Here is a 14,588-nt window from a genome sequence, read left to right as displayed (position 1 = left end):
TTAGGTGTTTCTAAAAGCAAAAAGCGGAAACGAAACGATATCCATGAGTGAAAACTAGCGTGAAGTGAAGCATAGTACTAAGGGAGACTTAAAAGTAACAGATATATATTATTTTAATACTATGATAATCAAATTTTGAAGAAAAAGTTCAATCATATTCAAATTGCAATCAAAATAAGTAATGTCAGATTATTAATTCCTTTTCTTTAGTATCAATTTTGAATGGAAACTTACATAAATATATTATATTAAGAAAATATTTACCATTTATAGCAATAATATTTTTTTCACTAAACACTTATAATATAATTTTAATACATATTAGCGATAGCGAGAATAATTTATAAAACTCATACAATACAAGTTTTATTCATGGATAATAAATTTATCACACACTTTAATACATTTATAATACATTATGTCAATTTCTTACAAAACAAGTATAATATATTTTAAAACATTTATAATATATTTATATTGCAGGCATAATTCACTTTTAATGCATGACCTATATATATCTTAATATTGTTATGTATTGCTATAGATGATAATAAATAAAAAATATCGTTACAATAATCATTTATCAAAAAGATAATTTTTTCATTTTGTTGAATAGTTTTATAGTAGTTATTAATTGTACCAGATCTTTAACGTGTGGTTAGTTTCTTGTTTGGTGTTTCAGAAAATTAAATGGAAAAAATGTTTGTATACTTTAACAACTTCAACGAATTTATTGTTTCCCCCCAAACTCAACGATGCTTTATATTTATTCCCACAATTTATAATTACATGGAGGAGGACACATACCTTAGCCTCCGGAACCTTGTGATTAGCAATTATAATCAACTTAAATATACTTTATTTGTATTTAATCAAATTACATCGGATCAGAATCATTTTTAACCTTCCATCCCTGTCTCATCACTGAATCAAATTGAGGCCAAATTCTTTTGCTAAATAGTGCTTTTAATGGCTTGACCCTCTGGCCGACCTTGCTCCTAAGCTTCCACCTACTATGATATTTATCAAGATTATATTAAAATAATTTTAGAATAGTATATTTTATTTATATAATAAATATATAAAAAATCCCACTTATGTTTTTAGGAAAAGTAAAATTTACTAAATATAAAAAATGGTCACGGACCATCTCGAATAAGTCCTAAATATTATTTCACTTGTCCTTGTTAAGGGGTATTTTTAATTTGACACATTCCACCAAAAATTGATGGCCAACTTAATCTATTCAAATGATTACATAATTATATAGAAACTATAAGAAAGTAATTTTACTAACTTATTTTTAGCATATGATGATTTCAAATCAAAGTTTGAATATGTGATTTGAGATTATAATAATCTCAAATTTCCAATTATCTAAAAAACATGATTTGAGATTTTAAAAAATATATAACTATAAAAAAAATTATTATTTTAAATTTTGCAAAAATAAATAAATCATATTTCACGTGAAAAGATTATATTGAATAATAACTTGTTACGATTATTATTATTGACTACTAGACACTAGTTGATTTTTATAAAATTATATTCATTTGAAAGTTTTTTTTTTATAACATAAAAGCTCACTTATCTAAGGATAAATTTAAAAGAAAATAATTAATTTGCACTAGCAACTTCCATCTTACAGCTCGTCAGCCACTTCACAGTCTGAGCCTCTGAGGTCCGAAATGGAATTTCGTCCGTCGTCGTGGCGATCCCGGAAGCCGCCGCCGCCGGAGAAACAATCCGACATTTACTCCACCTTCGTCGTCCACGACAACGACAATGACCGGAAAACCGATGAAAAAGACAATTCAGACCTCTATGCTACTATGGTTTGCAAAGACGACGACGATGACGTAGATGACCTAAACGACGACGAATCACTCCCTCCTTTACTCAAACGCCTCCCTAAGGACTTCGGAGGAGGAGGTGGAGCTATAGATTCCGTTTCTGACGATGACGTGGCATCAATCTCCGGCACGATGATTGTGAAAACCGATCGAAGTTCGAAATTCTCTACTCCTAAACAACCGCAACAGCAGACTGCTCGTTATATGTCGTATTGGGATCGGGATGAGAAAAGCCCTGTGAGAAGGAGGTATGAGGAAACTGAGGATGATGAAGATGAGGATGAGGATGAGGATGAGGAAGGTAGGTTTTCGACGTTTGTGGTGAAGGATAATGAGTTTGATTCGGGGACGATGGTGAGGAGAACTGTTAAAAGTGGAAGTAGTGAAGTTGTTGGATCAACTATGAGCAGAGCAGTGGCAAGTATGCAGGCGGTAAGGGAGATTGGAATTGGGAGGCAGAGGAATCGTGGGGCGCTCTCTGAGGAGGAAGGTGGTGGTGGTACATTGAGGCCACAGGGGAGTAAGGTCTCCTCGAGTTCAATACCGGATAGTGTGACTAGGGAAGATCCTTGTACTAAGTATGAATTGCTCCACGAGCTAGGTAAAGTTTGGTTTCCCTCTTTATTTGCTTTGAGATGATTTCAGTAGTGAAAATTATTTGCTCTTGTTATGTTTTACCCAATAGTTGATATAGTAAATGCAATTTGTTATCTGTGAACCCCAATTAGTCCTAAAAGAATTTCTTTTTGAAAGGGGTAAGTTTTATTGATGTCGAAACAAGACTAAGAAAGTGCTGTAGTTAAATCCCAAAGGAGCTAGTGTTATCAAAAGCAAAAAGCGCAAAAAAGCTCCGTTGGGGCTTTAAGCGCAAAATGCAAATAAAGTGTGGGCTTTAATGAAAAAATGCGCAAAGGGAGAAACAATACAAATATATAAGTCCAGTCCAAGACTAATAGTAATAAGCAAGAGTGCCAAATATATGAACAAAGAAACTGAAAATTTGTATGATAAAGCAGTGTTGTGAAAGGCAATCGCCTCATCGCCAATGGCGAGAGGTGAGGTGAGGCGACCCTTCATCGCCTATTAGCTTTGTGGCGAGGCAATCTTCAAAGGCGACGCCATGTCGACAAAGGCGAGAGGCGACAAAGACAAAAAAGGCGTCGCCTTTTGTATTTTCTTAAAAAAGACGACCAATTTAGGGTTTTAAAGTTAAAAGGTAATTTTAGGGTGTTCTTTCCAAATTTACACAGTTGCACTGTTAGACTACGACTCCAACCAATCGACTCGACTAGACCAGCTAGACTTTTCCGACGACTCCAGAGTCCCACCAATACGTATTTCTTCTTTTGTTCTTCTAATTTCTCCTTCCTGTAATTCTTTTTCCTTCTTCTTCTTCTTCTTCAGACTTGAGAGTTACTTCTACCTCTGTTTTTTTCTACCTGTTGACATTTGTATTGTTTTTTTCTCATTCAAGTTCTAGACTTTTTGTATGTACTATCTATTTTCAGTTTTTGAATTGAAATATTTACTAGTATGTTATTGCTATTGAGATTTTGATTATTTATATATGCAATTAAATATTTAATTTTTTGGTATTAATTGGCGCCACACTTCAAAAAGGCGAGGGCCTCGCCGCTCGCCTCACCTTGTGGCGACGCAGACTCTTGTCGCCTTTCGCCGTTCAAAACACTGCGATAAAGTAAAATATCAATTGTTTAGTGTCACCTCTTCAGTAGAGGCTCATTGGCAAGGAAAAGTATGTCTTAGAACCTTGATGACGACACTGAAGTGCACATTAACCGACGCGAAGCGCTCAACGTGTTTTGAGCCTCGCTTTGGGGCTTAAGTGAGCTTTAAGCGCTCCTTTGACAACACTGAAAGGAGCAAAAAAGGAAAAAAGTAAATCCATGATCTCTACACAAAAGATTCTATGAACTGTTACAGGGTGTCTACATCTTCAACTACATTCAGCTTACACCTGAAAGAAACCAAAAATACAATTAGATTTAATCTTATCAATTTTCTTTATCTGTCAAAACATCTTCTGGTTCTCTCTTTCAGATAGTCCTCCATTTTGCAGTAAGTATGGAGTTCCAAGCTTTCCTCAGTCTAAGGTGCTTGGGGAATCCCTTTAACTTCCAGCATAGGAGTTGGTCTGCTGTTGAATTTGGCATAGACCACTGTCTTAAAAGAAATATTATTGAGCATTGGATGAAACAGCTCAGAGTAGAGCAGAAAGGATACTAAGAATTCATATAGCTGTGAGGCGTAGATGTAGTAGTTGCTTATTTGACTCATGGAGGATAATGAGTATTTATGTTGCTAGAATTTTTGTCAAATCGGATTATCGAGCAGAGCTTTGTGGTAGTTTTGCACTTGATGAAACATTTTCCTTATTAAGAGGTTAAAAAATTGTACATTATTGACTTATTTCGAGATACTTCTGATAATTTTGATTTTGAACGTAATCCTACAAAAAGTCCTTCAAATGTGAATGGTGACTCCCATGTGAAGCAATTTTGTCTTATCCTATGAATGAGTATGACATTGGTGCTGTTATACAAAGTGCAATATTGACTGTAAATATTAGAAGAATTGGATGTTGGTGCTAATCTGTGTGACTGGAAAAACATTGGTGGTGCATTTGTACTTTTTTTGTGTTATCCAACCATAGTGCTTATTGACTGAAGTGGCTGAAAGTGGAGGACTTTGATAAACACAGGGAAGGGTTCATATGGGGCTGTTTATAAAGCTCGAGACTTGAGGACTTCAGAAATGGTTGCCATCAAAGTCATATCATTATCTGAAGGGGTATGCTTGCTCTATGCTCTAGACTGTAATATTAGTTCATCTCAGGTGGTTCAGTTTGTCTCTCTGTATATTTATAGATATATTGCTTCCTTTTAGGAGGAAGGCTATGAAGAAATTCGAGGTGAAATTGAGATGTTGCAGCAGTGCAGTCATCCAAATGTTGTTCGCTATCTTGGTAGCTACCAAGGAGAAGAGTACCTTTGGGTATGGAGGGTCATCATTTCTTTGGACTTCAACATTAAATCATGCTCTGACTGATTCAAGTGTTTATGTTTCCGTTTCCATTTCTTCCCTTTTATAATATCTGCAATCTATACCAGAACTTTTCAGTTTATTTAATTTATGAGGAAAAATAATATTTTGGCAGATAGTAATGGAGTATTGTGGGGGCGGAAGTGTTGCTGACTTAATGAATGTTGCAGATGAGGCTTTAGAGGAGTATCAAATAGCATTTATTTGTCGAGAGGCATTGAAGGTATGCTTGATATCAAACATTGTTTTAGAGTATGCTTATATGATACTTTTGATACAAGGTCATGCACCTAACCTTTTGTCTAGGGATTCTCTTCCCCTTCATTTTATTCAAATTTAGAGCCCGTCTGGATAAGCTTATAAAAAGTAACTTATAAGTCAAAAGCTAAAATCCATAGTAGTAAATACCCTACTTTTGGCTTATTTTTTAAAAAAATTGGCCTAAAGGTGCAGAGACAACTGGTACTATCTCAAAAAAATATGGTTCAGAGACAAGATGCTGGTTCCCATATTGAATTATTTTGAACACATCTTTTCTACTATAATGTGGAATTATCTACTTATATGGCCCTCTTTTAAAAAGCTTTTCAGTTCCTTATATGTTTGCATCTGAAGTAATGTTAGATGTGATGTAGGGCCTCTCCTATCTGCACTCTATTTTTAAAGTACACAGAGATATTAAAGGTGGCAATATCTTGCTGACAGATCAAGGAGAGGTTAAGTTAGGTGAGTGCTTTCTTTATCTCTGTAATTCCTTATCTTTAGTATCAATTTTGAATTGTTTTATATTAGTTTATTAAATGTAGCAGATCTTCAAAGTGTGGTTAGTTTCTTGTTTGGTGTACAGAAAATTGAATGGAAAAAATGTCTGTATACTTTAAGAATTTCAACTAATTAGATGTTAACAGCTTTAGATTAGGTATCATATTTCCATCCAAATTATGCTCTTTGCATATAGCCACATATTAGAACACTTCTGTTAGATACATTTCTTACCGTGTACTGCTTGAAATTCTGATGGCCTATTTCAACTTAAATTTACTTTATCTGTGCTGAATCAAATTACAGCTGATCAGAATCCTGTCCCCCCCCCCCCCCCCCCAAAAAAAAAAAAACAACAACAACCTTGTTAGCTAGTTTTGAAGGAAAAGGTTTTTGGATTATGTAAAATCCAAAAACCCTTTTTTGAGAATGAATCAAGACGGACAGCAACCTTCCATTTTTTATTTTTTTTTACTTCTCAAAAAAAGAAGTTTTTGGATTTTCCATAATCTGGAAAGCTGGAATAATTTGTCAGTAAATGAGCAGGTGATTTTGGTGTTGCTGCGCAGCTGACTAGAACCATGTCCAAACGTAACACGGTATGTAATATGCCATTACCCTAAATCTATTGGCAGTGTTGAGGTGATTCTTGCAATTATTTAAAGTTGGATCCTCTTTTTTGGTGAAGCAAAAAAATAAAAGTAGAAACAAGAAAAAAAAGAAACTGTTGCTCAACAGATGGCTAATTGATGTTCCGTGTCCTCCATTAATTTTAAAGAATCCATTGTGTATATTCCTTTTGTGCTTTTATGATTTAGCTTGCCATCACTCACTAATACCTTCTGTATGACACTTTTTTCTGGTTTTAACATTTATGAGGTTTCCAAAGGGCCAAAAGTACAACGATAAACTATATTCAACTAGACAAGGTTGTTAAGTACACAGAGATATGGTAAGCCTTATTTTTCTCGATAAGGAAGGTATTTTATTCACAAAGGGGCCCTAAGGAAGTGCTGTGTAAGTGTACATCTTGGTGTAGCTCCAAGGAGCTCAAAATATTTCAAGTGTCTATCTATTTCTTTGATATTCCCATGGTTGCTCGAAAAAAAATTCAAAGTTATTACTGAGAAAAAAAGAAATAGTGTGGCTGCTTTTCCTTCAATGCCTCCTGTTACCCTCCTTCATCAAACTCCACATAATACAATGCAGTTTACAGTCCCAATTTTATTCACTTCCTTCTTCACTGGAGTCATGTCCCAATAGATAAACATTCTACGGCAGTTCTCCGTAGAGACAAAGAAACATATTCCACCTCTCTGTAGCATCTGACCAATGAAGTAATTGGGGCGGCCGGGGTTGTGATTTTTCGGCAGCTTCATACAAGAAGCATTTGTTAACCCATACTTCTCTTCTTCGTTGGAGGATTTCGTGAGCCTGAATAACTTCATATGTTGCAGTCCATGTGAAGAAAGCTACCTTATTGATTCTCCTGTACACCAGTTGACCTTCAAAGGGAAAGAACTGTTGTCCCATATGTGTCTGGCATTAGTTGATAATAGGAATCGAGCACCCAAGGGTGTAGCCTAGTAGTCAATGAAGTGGGTGCAAGCGTTAGAGACCAAGTTTTGAATCCATTATGCGATTAACCTTGGTGTATAAGTCACTTGGTACTTGTGTTGGTGGTAGGTAGTAGATATCCAGTGAAATAGTCGAAGTGCGCACCAGCTGGCGCCGGCACTATCATTATCCAAAAAAGGGAGTTGATATAGGAATCAATCCTGAAGATTATGTGATTGTCACATTCCAGAAGAGTCTTCTTGTGTTAAAAAAGTGAATATTTGTTGATTTATCAAAGAGTTGATTAGTCCTCTCTAGTTCCCAATCATTGCATGACACAAGATTGGCAAGCACTATATTGTTTTCTCGAGAGGATTACTGGTCATGCATGCATCATTAGATTAAGGAATATATCTTTGAGTTGTTGAAGACCAAGCCAAACATTGAGGCACAAGCTAACTCTTCTTTGCCCACTTTGAAGCAAGTCTTTCCCACATACTTCTTATTTGTTATCTACTCCAACTTCAAAGGATAAATTCCTTTGCTTTGAACACCACGAACCCTTCATGGTCCCTTATACAGTGTAATAGGCCCGTCATTATCATGCTCATTTTTTTCGAGATATGTCTTCATTGTGTTCGAACTGAACCAATCAATTGACATTGATGTTTTAAACCTTGCCCCAATGGAGATGTCTCATCCAATAGTTGGTAGTTGGTTGATCATTTCTGTGTCTCTGGCTATGTACCAGGCAAAATGGGTCAGTAGACTTCTATTTCTATTCCATTAGTGTAGACTCTTAAGGTTTTATCAGATATGTGAGGGTTTTCCTGCTGTTTCAATCCAGCCAGCTTGCTTTCTATTTTTCTGGCTGCGTTGGGTTCCCATTTCATTCAGTTTGGTTATGTTCAACATGCCAAGTAGTTTCTGACTTGTTTTTATTCTGTTAAAGTTCCTGATGTTGGTACATTTATTTTCAGTTTATTGGCACTCCCCATTGGATGGCACCAGAAGTTATTCAAGAAAGTCGTTATGATGGAAAGGTATCACATCTGCTTTGATTTCCATCTCTTCAAGCTGGTGCTTAATGGAGTTCATCTGAATCCCAATAACTTGTGTGAATATGATGGCGTTGTGCAGAACTGATTCTTTCCATTTTTCTGGTTATTATCTGATATTTTCCAGGTAGACGTATGGGCTCTCGGAGTGTCTGCTATTGAAATGGCGGAGGTATATGTAGTTAAATCTTTGAACTGTCTTTCTTTTTGATAGTCTTTTTTTTTGTTTCTTATTGCATCCGAGACTAGATATATTGTTGCCATACTGCTGGAGCTGAACGAGGTGTACCTCTGCTGGTTCAGTTCTAGTTGAAACCGAGACTAGATGTATTTTTGCCTTCACTGGGAATTGAACCTGAGAACCTCATGGTTCTCAACCCACGTCATTTCTCTGCTACTGTTGCGATACCGCTGGAACTGACCTTTCTTTCTTATTTCCTTTTTTCAGGGTCTTCCTCCTAGGGCAACAGTGCATCCAATGAGGGTTAGCCCTTTACTTTAACGAATTTACAGAGACATGCATTGCATGTTTATCCCATTTTGATAGATATCACTTTCACAACAAATTGACGTGATGATCAAAGTTGACATATATTGTTGATTCTGCCAGTGCATTGATGTTTTCTAATGTTATGAAACACGTTTCTTGGATGAAACTGAGGCCTGACAACACAATTACGAGTCTTCCGTATGTGGATTGTCCTGCCACTAAACATACTGAATAAAATGGATGGCTGAGAGATGTTAAATAAGTAAATTTGCAATAGACTGAGACTTTTTGTTTGATCAAGAAGGTTGAGACCTTGTTTACCCATCTTTTTTCAGTGAGGTCATGTTTTATAGTTTAGAATCTCCTCTGGACTCCTTAAGTGAAATTACAACTTCAGAAAGTTGATATATATGTAACTTTTGATAGGTGCTGTTTATGATATCCATTGAACCAGCTCCAATGCTTGAGGATAAAGAAAAATGGTTTGCTCTCTATACTTTATGTTGGTTTCTATTAAACTGTTTTTTTGGTTTGTATCCACTCTTCTTTTGGAAAAGAATTCCAATTAAAACTCCTTAATTCCTATCAGTTGTGATAGTCTTAGAGCAACTTGTTTTATATATCAATCAATCAACATAACTGTTTTGTCCAAATTTTTGAATCCTTTGTCAGTATAATAAAATCATGTACAAGTTCTAGTTGCCATCCTTCTGGTCCTTTCTCGTTGGAGAGAATTATATCTCATTTGGTTATCTGTTGAGGAATTTGGAAATGGGTGGTTGATTATTTCAGGTCTCTTGTATTCCATGATTTTGTTGCCAAGTGCCTTACAAAAGACCCCCGACTTCGTCCAACTGCCTCCGAGATGCTAAAGGTATCGTATAAGTCTTCTGTCACTTGGCGAATTGTTTTATTTGTTTACCTCCAGAGCCGTGTGGTCTTTGGCATAGACTAAGTTTTCTTCCATTTACCTTGCAAAGCACAAATTCATCGAAAAATTCAAAGCTGGAGCTTCTGTAATGATGCCGAAGATTGAGAAGGCCAAGCAAATTAGGGCATCAATGGCCTTGGAAGTGCAAAATATTGCTTCAGAGATTCCCGAGGTATGCCTGATTAATTTACATCCCTCGTAATGAACTTTGTTTGGTGTTTCCTCTCTGAACTTGGATGGTAACCCCCCCTCCTGAGAAAGTGAGATTCTGTTTCTCAAAGCCTTGTACTGCAACATCAGGTAATGGGAGGTCCAAAAGTGAATGATGAATTTGGCGATACTGTTCCCTCTAAGCCTAAAAATGACGATTCCCCTTCTACAAGCTTGGAGACGGTGGGAGAAGGTAACCTTCAGTTTCATACTGCATTAGTGCACCGGGCTACCCTTTTTGAGATTCTGTAGGGGTTCGTTGTGAGAGAGGAAGCAAAGATACAATTGATAACGAGTTGTATCTGAACATATTATGGATGTTCAATTATGTCATATTTATGGACAATTTGGAGAGGAATATATCAAACAATAGTGCATATCTCATTATTGGTTCTCATTGCCAAGCTATAATTGATTTATTTCTAGCTCTGATTTTGTTGTTTGCCCAAGCATAACAATGCAAGACCAATTTTGATATTTTATCAGACATCTCATTTTATGACTGTGATTTTATAACTAAGTTTGACATTTAGATTGCTGTCTTGTATAATCGATATGTAAGTTGTTGCATATATCTCAATGCCATGTTACCTTCACATTGTCGCTCACCTCGAAATTACGCCCACACACTGTGTTTTGAGATCCTCCACAATTACTTAACCTCCTCCTTCCAATTGGACAAGTTTTAAGGCCGAATATTCAACTAATAAAATAATGACACCATCCCGAAATACACGATATCTTTGGCTCATCCCAAAAGACTTGACTTAGTTCCTTAAAGGGAAGTTTCTTTCCTTCACTATCCACACTAATATTATTAAATACTGGTTTACATCTTTTCAAATTTGAGGTGACATTTACAGTTACCCATTTCAAAAATAAATAAATGGAGGTGACATTTTTTCAGCTTCTCTATTTTCTCCCATTTCAAACTTCGTTTAGAAAGTATCTCTTCCAAAGTAGTTCGAATATCGTACTCTTAATATCTGCAATGGTCAAAGTATATGTTTCGCGATGGAGGGAGTATGTTGCTACCTTGTCTTGGAGTGACATCTTTAAACTACCTTCATTGTATTTTCAGTCTTCAATTCTTACATATCTCTCTACTCAACTCAAGTGGTGGAGCCACCCTTGTCCAAGGGCACTTGACACTCCTTTACTGGAAAATAATACTTTGTAGATAGGTATTGTTTTGTTTTTTAAAATATATACATGATATTTCGAATCCCCTTGGCTTCTTCATGTGTTTACTTCTTTATATTTGGACTCCCTTCAAGAAAAATCCTGGCTTCGGCACTATTTAACTCTAGTGTAGCAAACTATTAGAATATCTCATCTCTATGCTAGTCAAGGGAGTCATCTTAATTCAGGCAATTGGAAGTTGTTTGGAAAGATTCATACATCATTTGCAGATGAATGATCTCAGTGGAACATGGTGACCGGCAAACCCTGTATTTTTTTTTTGTAGAGCTTACTCTGTAATATTGGTGAAAATATTGAACTCTATTTTTGAAAATATGACTATAATATGCTAGTTTGTCCTGAACGATGAAAATTGATTTGAGACAGTAATTAGTCTGAAGATAAATTCTGCTGGATCTGGTATACCAGGTGATTTTGGGACTATGATAGTCCGAGATGGACCTGATATGGATAAAACAGCTAGTCAAATCAGAAATGCGGAAGCATCATCTACTCTCCGACGAACTGGAATTCCTTCCATCCCCACCGTTGCTGGCAAATCAAATGATCCCTGGTATTTTTTTTTCCTGTTAATCTGATTATCCATTTAGTGCGAAGGTGAAACCTATTAAATCAGGAAAGTAATTCATCCTTGCCAAAATAATTTCAGCATTAAAAACTTTGGTGCTGGGCATGTCTTCCCACGGAGATGATCTTTGTACTATGTAGAGGAGTGATGTGCTCTATTAAGTGTGAACTTTATGTACAGTCTGATCTTTGGCATTACTTTGAGCCGTGAATGTTGATTCTCTTGGCTATGACTGTCTTCTTTCTTAACCTATGCTACTAAGTACTAAATAGAGCCCCATTTCTTGAGTAACTAGCTTGGTCTCTAGGTGACTATGCCATTCCAACGGTTTATAAACCAGATTGCCCCATGATCTTACCACTTACTTCAAAGTACGATCAACGGTAAATTAGAAATGTAAAATATGTGTAGAGAGAGATAGAGAGAGAGTATCTTTTTAGTGTAATCCATTCAGTTAGTCCGTTGCCTAAATAAATTGAACATTTCTTGTCAGGTTGCTTAATGATATTGATGTCAGTTCACCCTTTGGAATGTCCCAGAGACAGAGCATGCAAGTATCTTCTCCTGGAACATTACCTTCTCCTGATCCGGGCCTTAAGGGGAGTACTACATCTCAAGCAACTGTTAGTAGTGGTGGAGGCGGCTATAATACTGGAACCTTGCCAAGTGAAACTGTCAGTCGGAGAGCATTGGACAAGGTACTCTCAAGTGCTCAAGCGTGAACTCTGCAACTCACATCTCTTTAATGAGAAGTGTGAAATCTCTTTCTTTTTCTACCCTATTCGATAATTCAAGGAATATGTGTTCTGTGCTATACTCTTATGTTACCCGAATTGTCAACTTACTGTAGTAGTTTAATTTCATGGAAAAACTATCTAAACCATCAGTAATCATACTAATTCTCCCAAAGCATCTAACATAAAATCATGATCCTACATTTGTATTCACAAGTTTCATCACAACTGATGTGACATCTGTAAATTCTTTAGTACTTAAGCAGAGAAGGAAGAAGACACAGGATAAATTTATAGCTGCAACTTTGAAGTTTCACTCCTTAAGTTTTAGTTTGCACTAATAGTATTAGTCATTTCCATTATTCATTGAGCCATATCTCCTGAAAAAAGTAACACATTGCATCTAAAACACATACTTTACTTTATCGAGCTCTATCCAGGGAGTAAATCAACTGTACCTTTATCAAAACAAATAAATAATCATAGCCCTTTATTCTTCTTTCTCCTCAAGTTCTCAGTCAATTGGTTTTGATTATCACTATGTAATATTTATAAAGAAAGCAAGCTTCTGTTATGCTAGGCTTATTTCTGAGGTTAGACTTGTCAATACTGTAAGTCACTAAGATTATTCTAGATTTTCTTTAATGTAAAAAGACATCCTCCCACTAGCTATATTTCTAGCTCTGTGGTTGAAATTTATTTCTGTGCATCCATTCTCTTACATTGCGGTTTCACAACAGGAGCTGAAACTGCCTATCTGTTGAGGTTAATTTCTATTTTGCCTTGTTATAAGATCTTGCTTCTGGATGTCTGCGTTATGCAAGTATGATTCTGACTGCAAGTATGATTCTGACTTCTGCACATTTGTGCATGTAATCAGCTTTGGTCCATATACTCGGCTGGTAACACAGTGCCAATTCCATTTCTAAGAGCAACTGACATATCTCCGATTGCACTCTTGTCTGATGATGTGCTTGGGGACTGGCAAAGGGATAATAGTGGAAAGACTGCTGTAGAAGCAATGCAGGAACTCTTCTCCGGTGATTCTCAATCCAAGAAAGGCCGAAGCAGACAAAATGAGGTCCTCTTTACCACCTCCTTATGAAGACTTTATTTTTGCTTTTTTTTTTCCTTTCGATTTCCTCTCCTTTTATAATCATTTATTGATTGATTTCAGGTTCCTCTTCCTCCAAGTGTATACCAGAGACTAACCTCGAGTCCTACACTGATGAATCTTGCTCAAGCCTTAGCGTATCATAAGATGTATGTTTATCACATTATACTTGGATATCAATTTATTCGAATATTTATCTTTCCATTCGACTAGCGACTATGTCCATGCCCCTTAGGTTTAGTATAACTCGAGCTTTAATTTGTTAATATACTAGAAAAAACTATCAAGACATGGTTGTGTTTCATCATTCTAGAGACTTGGTAATGACTAAATGAATTGATAATCTGAACTTTTGAATGTAGGTGCTATGAAGAGATGCCTCTCCAGGAAATGCAAGCATCTCAGGAACAACAAACGATTCAAAACCTCTGTGATACACTCAGAACTATTTTACGACTATAAATTATTCTTCTTAGTTGAAACTGTACTGTTCTTCTTTGCGATGTAAATCTAGTTATATGATCATCTCTGTTTTTTTTTTGTTCTTTTTTCGAATCTAGTTATATGGTCATTTCTCATCCTGTCCCTGTAGGGTAGTGTTCTGTAGAACAAGCATGCATAAATGCTGCTTCCTTTGCATTTCTGTTTCGTGTTTTTTTTTGGCGATTTCTTTTTTAGATTATTCTTCAGCGAGCACAAAATGAACCTAAGGATGTTTTGTAGTTACCTGAATATAAATGATGGATATTTTAGCCATATTTTCTTTCATTTCATACCACCATTTTCGTATGCATATTGTGCATTCGTTAGGCTCTTAGTTTACTTCCAGAAATAGAACTAAAAAGTAGAATAATTTACTCCAACTTGAATAGTAACAACAAAAAACAGCACATCTAGTTTTATCCTTACAAAAGTATTAGGTATAGAGTTAGTTTCCAAGTAGTGTAGCATTTTGTTTATAAAAAGGAACCAATTGTATATACATGTGAAAGAAGATGCTTCTAAAGGGAAACAAATGAATACTATCTCCGTTTCAAAATAC

At 36.0% G+C, this 14,588-nt stretch overlaps 1 protein-coding gene across 1 annotated transcript; it reads left to right on the top strand.

Annotated features, from left to right (window-relative positions):
• Positions 1–1,618: 1,618 nt before the first annotated feature.
• Positions 1,619–14,302, top strand: LOC129880075 (serine/threonine-protein kinase 1). Its single transcript, XM_055953918.1, has 18 exons — positions 1,619–2,457; positions 4,579–4,667; positions 4,764–4,871; positions 5,035–5,142; positions 5,555–5,645; positions 6,228–6,280; positions 8,219–8,281; positions 8,424–8,468; positions 8,745–8,780; positions 9,213–9,268; positions 9,579–9,660; positions 9,767–9,889; positions 10,018–10,120; positions 11,539–11,683; positions 12,192–12,396; positions 13,313–13,513; positions 13,610–13,695; positions 13,909–14,302. The coding sequence occupies exons 1-18, from the start codon at positions 1,692–1,694 to the stop codon at positions 14,006–14,008; spliced, it is 2,460 nt and encodes an 819-aa protein (XP_055809893.1). The 5' UTR covers positions 1,619–1,691; the 3' UTR covers positions 14,009–14,302.
• The last annotated feature ends 286 nt before the right edge of the window (positions 14,303–14,588 follow it).

The sequence above is a fragment of the Solanum dulcamara genome, chromosome 2 (assembly GCF_947179165.1).
Source record: "Solanum dulcamara chromosome 2, daSolDulc1.2, whole genome shotgun sequence".
Classification (NCBI taxonomy): Eukaryota; Viridiplantae; Streptophyta; class Magnoliopsida; order Solanales; family Solanaceae; genus Solanum; species Solanum dulcamara.
This window is presented reverse-complemented; position numbering and strand designations above follow the sequence as displayed.